The sequence below is a fragment of the Alosa sapidissima genome, chromosome 6 (assembly GCF_018492685.1).
Source record: "Alosa sapidissima isolate fAloSap1 chromosome 6, fAloSap1.pri, whole genome shotgun sequence".
Lineage (NCBI taxonomy): Eukaryota > Metazoa > Chordata > Actinopteri > Clupeiformes > Clupeidae > Alosa > Alosa sapidissima.
The window spans coordinates 4,876,509-4,887,010 of record NC_055962.1 but is presented as its reverse complement, the minus strand read 5'-3'; the positions used below and the strand labels follow the sequence as shown (position 1 = coordinate 4,887,010).

Sequence of the window (10,502 nt, the reverse complement as noted above, 5' to 3'; positions counted from 1 at the left end):
TTCACTTCCTCAGTCTCACGCTATGTGTTTGTCTATTTAGGTGACAACTTCAGGGTCAATTCTACACACTCCATGTAGAATGCAGCACATGCAGGTATATAGCTTTTAAAAGTGTGTGTGTGTGTACGTGTGAATGTCATTTGCTTTTATGTGCAAGTGTGCATTCCATTCCGAGACATACTAATGTAAAACTAATTAATTAAGTGTGTGCATGTATGTAAGAGAGAGAGAGAGGGTGTGCATGTGTGTGTGTAACACAAGATAGACATCCATAGTTTGAGTCTCCTTCTCCTTCCCTCTGTGTGTGTGTGTGTGTGTGTGTGTGTGTGTGTGTGTGTGTGTGTGTGTGTGCGCGCGTGTATGCGTGTGAGTGTTTGTTTTAATGTCTGTGTCTGGTTGTGTACATGACCAGTAAGCCACATACATCAGAATGATTGATGAAGTTCAACTTTGCGGGTCCTTTGCCTTTTGTGACAACGTCTGTCAAGGAGTTCCTATAGCAACCACACTGTAAATACCATCCAGGCAGTTTCAGCTCTGAAATACCTTGAACCTTAGCTGTAAAAACATCTCCTAATGCTGACTTCGCACTGTCTTCAAAATAATCTTTCTCTTTCCAAGTATTACATGGTTGTGAAGTATACTGCACTCTAAGACAAGGCAAGACTTACATTTATGGTTGATCAAACGGTTCGACAACAAACTAAAGCACGTTTGATCAAACACGACGTGGAAAACAAGTGGTGACATTATGTCATGGCTTATTTCTGTGCCATGGCTGTTATAGGCTACATAGTGTTCAGCAGCGCTAAGACCTGACAAACAGACAGTAGGCCTACTCTGTGCACCCTCTAAAGTTGCCTTTCAGTTCTTCAGCTCTTGACTAACATCACACTATAAGCCTATGGCCAAACAGGATTTTAAATGAAGCGCTTCAAGCTGTGAATTCAGTGAGCCAAATTCGTTCGAGCTTCCCTTGCAAACACAAAACATTCAGTTGAAACAACAAAGACAATATAAGTTTAGCATGGCTCATATAAATATCTATCTATCAAAATCATAATAGGCCTATTCATTTCATATTGTTTAAAATGTATTAATTACTGACTCCGTGTATTTGGACTATACATGAACCCATTCATTTCCTAATTATTGTGCCTGAGAAAATATCTCCCTGTGTGCAAAACAGCCTCTCAAACTAACCAATGAACCTAGTCCAGCACCACTTTATTGCTCAAGCATTCCACATTTAACATCACAACGCCTCAGATTGACTTTGGGAAAGCAGGGTCTCCCTGATAAAGTGGAAGAAATGAATGGTCCCTGAGGCCTGATTCCATGTCATGCTTTGCACTGAGCAACTAATAGTGAGAAATTGAGTATTGTTCATGAAGAACATAAACTTGTTTAAGCATCAGGTAGGTTAGTGAACATTCTGATTCTCTAGAGTTACTAAGAATGATACATTATTTACAAGACAAAAGCCTTCTTACCCTTTCAATCCCCTAAAGACCATAGGCCAGATTTTAATTTTACATTCTAATGCAGCAATTACCCATGTGCTGTATGATGCACAAAAACAAACCTACACAGTTGTAGTCAAAAACTGCTGCATTTGGGGGATAGTTTTACAGTGTAATTTCAAATATGTTGAGTCCACACAATGTGGCTAAAAAAGCATTAGTTAGATTCCATTACCTCAGTATTTAGCCTCCATTATAAACAGTTCTTCACAGAGATAGCCTGCTTTCCACATTTAAATTCAATTGACTATGTAGTTGAAAAAATATTTCCAGTACAAAAATTATGTTAACACCTACAACAAATTCTCTCTTTAAAAAATAGGCTAAAAGCAGCAGTCGCTGCGAAGCCTATAACGCACTCATCAACTGTATAGGAGCCTTATGCACTCCAGAAACAAACCTATATAAGAGGTAGAGCTGAACAGAACACAACCATAAATCAAAAGTAAATATGAAGAAAAATACTGATGCAAGGCAATGCTACACATCACACAAAAGTGCAGCTGAATTGTTGCAGATATGCAATGTGACTGTTACCTTCCCACTCCACGCCTGTGGATTATTGCCATCAGCTGAACTCAATCAAGTGCAAGCGTTATTGTTTGCGTCGTTTTCACATAAGCGTTTATTGGCCTGAACAAAATCTATGAAGAGTTCTTGCAAGGTATAAAATGTAATAAAATCGAAAACTGTAATGATTTGCTATATAGCTCCATAGCTTTATAGTTTTATAAAACACAGAAGAGGCAAAAACGAAAGTTCAGGCATTATAGCACACTGCTAAGATAGCATCTCCAGAGGCGCCGTTCAGTGCATAGCATCATTAACTCCAGTTAGCACAAACAAGAGGGGCAGCATGGTAAGATGAAAGTAGAAATAATTAACTTTGTATACAGGCTTTTGGCCAATTGAATTATCATTGCATACAATCAGCGAGGCAGCCTACTTTTGTGTGATGTAATCAACATTGACGTTTCACATTTGGTTGGTATTTATAAATATTTCGCTGTAGAAAGTAAACAATGGTATATTAAACCAAGTAGCTGGACAATATTAGAGATGTCCTTTCTTTTTACATGCCTTTATTAATCATATTTACAAAGGAATTTATTTAGAAAATATATATAATAAACCTTTCAAAAATAGTTAACATTTACAGACATGCTCACTAACAATACATTCTGGCTCCTCCGCTTGACAATATTTTGTTTTGTTTTAATGTATGCATGCTCACAAACAAATAAGGTAACGTTTTCCACCGAGCCGCTACGAACATTAAGCTTGCCATAAACATTTGTGCCACCATGAGAATTCTTCCAGACAAGTATTAAGATGGGCGAGTCAAAAGACAAAGACCCCTGCAAATATTGCAGAAATGTACTGCATTCAATCTTGCAGTCCTGTCTTTCTTAAAGTTTGGGGGAGACTAATGTCGTGTCCGTCTTCAGCAAATTGGCTTACTACAACCTCTTAACTTACTGAAAAGTCATGAAAGTGCGTGTCCACAACCGTTTCCCTTTTCCTTGGTGTAGTCACTCTGCTCGGAACTACATGCATGTGTTCTGCAGTTAGGAGCCTGAGGTAGTGAGCGCGAGCCCGTGCACGCTACTCAGGGTCTCGTGCTGGTGCTTGCTCAGAGGACTCGGAGGTTTTCTGTTCCCAGCTGAAAACAAACAAGGGAGGTATTTATACAGCAAATCGGTCGTAACTCTCCCCTTCAAATATCATCACCTGAAATATCGTGCCGATTAAACTAAGTAGGCCTAAGGTCAGCCGTCAGGATGTGAGTTTGATGTTGACTTCCATTCGACAAATTGATATTTATCTGTATCAAAGTCCAGATGTGGCAAATAAGTCCTATGTCAATGTTCCAACGTCAACTATCAACACACAATAGGTAATGTAGGCCTAGTGTTGGCTACTGGACATAGATCCTTGAATATGAATTTGTATAAATGGTGCACCATGTTATTATAGGCCTTGATAGGCCACGAAGGCCTAATGCACTTCCGATTTAGGTAAAACCTAGCGTGCACCGTATTATATTAAATATTGTTTGAATAATCCTGTAAACAAGTTATATGGAAATTATGTTTATAATTTGGTTTCAAATCAATGATTCTTCTTTCATCTAGATACCACCCCTATTTCACATCACTGAATATACATGACACATGCTGCATGGTTCGATCAATCAAACCAGATGAGCAAAGCTAAATAAGCAGCTTACCTTCTCGTGAGTGTTTGAAGGCCATAGGGGAGTGCAGGTTTGACGCATGCATGGCTGTGGCGTTGTTGGGATGAGACAGCGTGGCTCCTTGGGACTGCCATGGATGTCCAGTCACATAACTACCAGCCGGGCCACTATATACCCCATATTGATTGGCTGGAGAGTACGCACAAGCTTGAACATAACTGGAGAGGCTCGACGAGGTCTGTGGCAGAAATGCACAAAGCATGTGCAAGTTATTGTACGAGTCAGCCAATTTGTATTATGTTTATTTTAATTGAAACAATGTTTTACATCAAGGGAAGGACAGGGTCTTCTAAATACTCTGTCATTTGTAAGTAGTATCTTAACCTGTATCTTATTTTTTTTTGAGGTACATCCCAGGACGTCTGTAGGTATAGGGAATAAGCCAACCTTTGTTCTTTTGGTCTATACCACTATTACCATTAACAAAGTTTGTATGTAACTCAAACGTTTTAGAGCTTTCAAAAATTGCATTAGTGTCTGAACTTATACGCTCACTGTAATATAAGATCAAAATATATGTGTTGCATTTGGCCATTGTGCGTTAATGAAAAGCCCAATTAATAATATATATAAAAAAAAACATCGCAATACAATAATTCATCAATATAACAATCCCTTGCAATAGTAAAACAAATTAAGTCGTTCTTATTTTTTAACCTTTACTTTGACTTTGACTTGCATTTCTTGTTGATGTGGTTTCTAAAATGATCACCTGCGCTCCAATCTGAATGATGCCCATGAATGACAATAATGGATTATAGGTTCAAGTTCTTACGATATACCTGGGGAGATGTCTCTTTAGGTCAACACAATAAAATTGGTTGGGGAAACAACTTTAGGCTACTCTTTAGTCTTATGGAATACTAAGTGACACCATTTCCTGGGAAACCCACCCAAAACTAATAGCCAAGCTAAAACTAAATCCGACTCGACAACCCATACTCACGATAAACATTTAATTAGTAGGGGGCTATGCAATATATTTAAAATTAGATATGTAAAAAGCACTCTGTTACCTGTGGATATTTGATATCCGCTTCTATGGGAGACTTGTCGATGCCATTGATGGCGTGTGCAGAGGGAAATGTGGCTCGGTTCACGCTAGTCCAATCCTCTAACTTCGGCTGGTAGCCCTCAGCTCCAGCAATAGCTATAACAACCAAATACAATATGCTTTCATTAAAATTAGTATATTAAACAACTATAAATTGCCTATTTATGTAGGCGAAATATACCGAATTAACGACAGAAATGTTTCAGGGACAGGGATTTATGAATAAGTCTGTATATAGTGTGTGTCGTTGTGTGTGTGAAAGAGATAGAGTAATGTTCAGCCATACATAAGCTATACTGTGAATGTGCATATATTCTGAAGTAGGTAAAATATAAGGCAAATATATTTGAATAAATGCCATATAGGCTACTGAACTATAATGATATGTATATGAAATGCATTACTGTACGCTTAGAATAAAATTATTTAAAACTATGGCCTAAAATATAACTGATCCAAGTGGCATTCCAGCAAACAGATATGCCATATGCCTAAAAAGGTATTGAATTAGTTACTGGGCAATTGCTGCAATTGAGAATTCTGTTCAAACGTTAAATATACTGAAGGTGAAATTGAAAATGAATGCGATTGTAGACTACAATAAATTTAGCGGATTTGGTTAAGCCCACAAGTTCTATTGGCTATGTAGGTTGCACGTGTAAATATTTTCATTACTTTCCATCATCTTTTCAGCCTGCTTGTATGCCTCCTCGCAATTTGGAATTATGAGTTTTGAGAAGTGGAATAAAACAATGTCATATGGTCAACACTTCTCTGAACATGGTGTAAACGACAAAGACCGAGATGGTGTGATTATTAAAGCAAAAAAAAAAAAAACTAGATCTAGAACTAGTAAAACAAAATATTGAGAAACGTAAACAAACCTGAAGGATCCATGAAGGCCCGTATACCTAAAAAATTGCCAACAGTGTGCATCGACGACCAGGCCCGCGACAGGCTGACGTGCCCTCCGTGTACCGGCACTCCAGGTGCGTTACCCAGCTTGTTCCCGGTAGGAGACATTGGATTGGAATAGGAGTATGGATACATGTGGTTGTATGGTATCTGTGGATGTTGTGGCTTGCTGTTTTCATACTGATTCGGTTGCGACAGATTTCCAATCTTGTTCCTAAGAATTCGGCTAATGGAGCTCACTGAAGGAACGTTGTACTTGTCGCAAACTCCATCCGCGAGAAGTCGGTCACGGATTTCCCAAGCAAATATCCCAGGGTCTCCTTGCTTGTACTCCCGAATGCTTTTCACTACATTTGGTGTTGTTACTCGTGGTTTACTTCCTCCAATTGCACCGGGTAAAATCGAACCCGTTTCGTTGTACCTTGCCAAGATCTTGCTTACACAACCATGCGAGACGCGCAATTGTCGACTGATGTCACAAGGTCTTATTCCGAGCTGGGCCAACTCTACGATTCTTGCTCGGATAGCATTGGGAAGAGGTCGGCCATTAACAAATACACCCCCGAGCTGGTTGACTTCTCCGTATGTTTGATCTGCAAAATAACAGGTATGGTGGTCAGGCCACAGTACAAAATGTAGCCTAGATCTACCAAAACAAGGAATGTCGGCTACCACACTCATAATATATTTCCCCCAGCCACACGTCTATCACACTCAGGTGATCTTTCAACCAAATGCACGCTATGGTAAAATGTTCGAAGACTTTCTATATCACATTTACACAAGCCAGTGTACAGTACATATAATGTTAGTAATAAACTGTAATAATTCAACAAACATTCAAAACTAAAGCAATGACCCTTTGCACAAAAGTTTTGTTGTTGTGAAAATGAAGTTCGAGTGTTGATCTGCATATCAAATTCAACTGCACATGATTCAATGAATTTAATAAGGATGAAAACGTACCCATTAGCGCATGCTTTCCTTGATCCACTTTTACAGCTAATCTCCAGTCGCAAAAAAACGCTGGTCCTTGCGCCTGAACATGGGGACTGGTGCTCCCGTCTGTAGTCCTCTCCTATATCCCTTTCAAACGACTTGACAATCAATGATTTAGGGTAAAGGATCCCCGTGATCTTTTCCCCAGAATAGGAAAAGTGTCCATCTCACGGACTGAAGTGAGTTCAGATTAATTTGACGCCTTATTCAAGTCAGTCTCTCCAGTTACATTTTTGTTCTTCAATTTCATTGGTCCTCTCCAGCATCCACGCAGTCATTTCCTGTATCTGGCTGCTCCCCTTTGAGCAGCACCATTGCGCTGAGAGGAAGTTTGCGTTATGTCAATCAATGTATGCTGACTACACATCACACATAATTCACACCTTTTACATTTATCCAGCGTTTATATAAGTTTATTTAAGAGAGAATCAATCCTTTAGTTTTTGAGAACTTAATAAAAATGAAATCTAACATCAACCATAACATGATGTCAAATGAGGGGCTAAGAAGCAATTCGGTATAGCACCGATCTAAAGAACGCGCAAGGTCGAACCTGTCAAGATGAAAGGATAGATACATCGGTTTACAATTTCCCATTTTAATATAGCCTACTTTAATTCATTCATTTTCACAGGTGGCAGGTAACTGGAGACAGGTCACTGGACTCTTCGTCTGTTGACAACAATAGCCCGGGCATTACGTTAAGTAGGCCTATGCTGAATTCATTTGTTTGATAGAATTACCTTGGCACAGTGGTGACCTTGCATACACGCTATAGCCATTGCCGAGTGCAGGTATACGTCCAACAGCCATGTTTTAATTTAATTTAAATCTTTTTATTTTTATTTAATTTCATAATTTCAAACACGGAGCATTTCGATTTCGCAAAGGATACGTTAAACTAAACATACACATCGCTATAAATTAGGCTACCTATTCTACATTTCTTGAATTTCCCCTTGGGGATCAATATCTATCTATCTATCTGGTCTAGACATCCAGTTTAATTATATTACTATAAAGTGCATGCATTAGGCTCTTCAGTCAAATGATAATGAGCATTGGATAGTTTATTTTACATGGCTTCCATATGGAAGAGTTTGGTCGTTTTATTCGACTAAATGATATGCTCATAAACATGCACAAAGAGCGTAATTTCAGTCAGGGCAGGCTTTGAACTCGTATGAACCATGCACAATCAATAACAACATGATCCACTTCAGTGTAAATTTAATTGTGTCAAACTTGCTCAACAGTTGCTTAAGTCATGTTGCTCAATAGCATTTTCACTGACACGTCTTTGACCGTGTGTTGAGACAGAAATGTAATTTTAATGCAACATACCCCACCGCACCGCGTCTGAAACGTCTGGACTCGGGATTTGTTTTCTACTAGGCAGCAGCTAATGGCCAACTGGAGCGAATTCGGCTCCGATCCGGTGTTGATCTGTCAGATCAAGGCCTTATCACTACAGGTCTACATCTTTGGTGTGACAATTACGCTCAAGATTTGACTTTACTGGGCCAAAATGCCTTTGTTGATTATTGAAATAGACCTGGAATGACCTGCAGGTTATGCGTTAGCTTATAGGCGATAATGAACTTATGTTAGGCTATAAACAAAAAAACCTGCCATGCTTGAGTAACCCGCGATTAATCAAGATGATAATTAGGTTATCAGTAATGTTGTTGGACCTTTACTGTTTTATATTTCACAGTGGAATATTCTATGTCCACGAAGATTGCATGCAATGGTCAAGGGTACAATTCATGTCACACTTCTCATGACAAATATTATTTTTAGATTAAATATTTGACAACAAACCTAAACTTAAAGTAGGCTATTTGATGGCGTAAGTGATGATATGCACAACTTGCACACCACGAACACGACTGGGGGGACATTTTAGGATTCTTGCCTTAGCCTGTTAGGATTTTTTTAGCCACAATTCAGTAATTAGTGTGCTTCGGAAATAATGTTCCTTTGATTGCAGCTTTAAATTAAAAGGACTATTAGGTATTTTTATTGAGCGTTCATTAACACCTGGCAAAGAGAATGAGCTCTACCTGTCTCATGGTTCATTGCTCTTACAGTGTTAAGAACAGATATTAGTTCATCGTTGTAGGGTGCAATGGAAACAAATGATTAAATAGTCTACAACTATTAGGCAACCCAGACTAATTTATTTGAAGTGTAATCATGCCTGGCATGCGCGTGCCGATTTCACGTGTGGCTGGGGTGACTCCTGACGGGAATTCTATAAATACCATTTTTGAATTTACGGTCTGTATTGAATGTGTCTGCGTCATGTGCATAACTATGCAATTGGCCATGGTTTTACAAGAGCACCAAACGATCGCTAATTTAGGCGTGCAGGAGGAGTTTTTTTTTGACAAGGAGGGGAGCCTAGGTTGTGGGAGTTAGGGGAAAATAAATTGGGCTGCCTTCCGAATCTTAACAAAGACAATATCTCTTGGTGAGGCAATCAATCCTATGCCAGAGATTTGCTTTGAATAGCCTTGGCTACCAGAGACAAGTTACTATCACTCCATAAAGAACGTCTCCGATGCCAAACGGCTAACTTGAACTCAGTGGTGGCCAGGTTGGGGTAGAGACTTAGAGAAAGGTGGCAATGGCACATACACATATTGTAAAAAGTTAAACATAGCCTAAATATATAAGCCCGATATTCTATACTTAATTGTACACATAAAACAACAAACAATTGCATGTAAACAGGAATTCAAAATAAGCAACTTGACAGAATTTGCAATGAAGTATAGGCTATCTTTGTAGAACACCTAAACCAGATAACTTGGTACAGTAGGCTAATTATTTTTATACAGGCTAGATGTGAATGTGCAACTTTACCGAACGAGTGAACTGTCTCGGCCCAGTGACAAGAAACATGCATGGCATCGCAATTATAGCCATAAACTTAATAATAATAATAATAATAATAATAATAATAAAACATCTAAATGATAGATCTGTCACCGATTTACTGGAAAGCATAGGTACACAAACATAATGTTGCATGCATTCATGGAATGAAATATAGCCTAAATAAATTTTGGCTTAGTAATTGTACACATTTAATGCTGACAAGCGCAACCATCACATCTTTGTGATTGGGTTGACTGGTTGGGGTGAATGATTTGGGGGGTCCCATACCACAGCACCCTTATGCCTCTTAGGCAATTTCAGAATTAGTGGATGCAACATGCTAGGCCTATTTCTACCACCTAACTACCTTCTAAAATGAAAATCATTGCCCCTAATTTTGATGGTCAGGAAAGGAGAATATTGTACCTTGTGTATAATGATTAAACCATTGTTCCATGTAGATTTTAGTTCTTGTTACACACGCTGTTCCAAACGTGGAAAAGCTTTGGTCAGAACATGGGTTGATCCCTCAGACAATCTGCACTGAATATTAACCTTCATTAAAGGAGGTTAAATTCATGAAAGCCAAATAAAATCCATGATTCCCAGGCCTTTCACTTTATTGGCCAGTGTGAGGCAGCTAAGCTGAGCCGTTTCTTGAAACCCTCAGGGTTCATATAAATGTGCTCCACTCCATGACTATAGATTTTGTTGATTCAAACCAGCTGTTACTGTTCTACCCTGTACATCTCCTATTGCTGTTTTCTGCATGTTAGATGAGACATCTCCAACAGCATTGTACTACAGGGTCCAGCTCCATCACAGATGATAGATGAATAGAGCTGGAAGCAAACTCTTTTATAGCCAT

General features: G+C 38.9%; 1 protein-coding gene across 1 annotated transcript; it reads right to left on the bottom strand.

The window, feature by feature from the left end:
- Positions 1-2,121: 2,121 nt before the first annotated feature.
- Positions 2,122-6,948, bottom strand: pax1b (paired box 1b). Its single transcript, XM_042095807.1, has 5 exons — positions 6,716-6,948; positions 5,719-6,342; positions 4,797-4,930; positions 3,754-3,958; positions 2,122-3,186 (listed from the first exon to the last, which is right to left on the bottom strand). Exons 1-5 carry the CDS (start codon positions 6,717-6,719, stop codon positions 3,092-3,094), a joined length of 1,062 nt encoding a protein of 353 aa, XP_041951741.1. The 5' UTR covers positions 6,720-6,948; the 3' UTR covers positions 2,122-3,091.
- Between the last annotated feature and the right edge of the window lie 3,554 nt (positions 6,949-10,502).

Bases quoted from the DNA above. Each gene is read 5' to 3' on its own strand.
- pax1b (XM_042095807.1), bottom strand. The intron at 4,931-5,718 runs GTTTGTTTACGT...TGGTTGTTATAG, and splicing joins GGCCTTCATGGATCCTTCAG to CTATTGCTGGAGCTGAGGGC. The intron at 3,959-4,796 runs GTAACAGAGTGC...TTTCTGCCACAG, and splicing joins CGGATATCAAATATCCACAG to ACCTCGTCGAGCCTCTCCAG.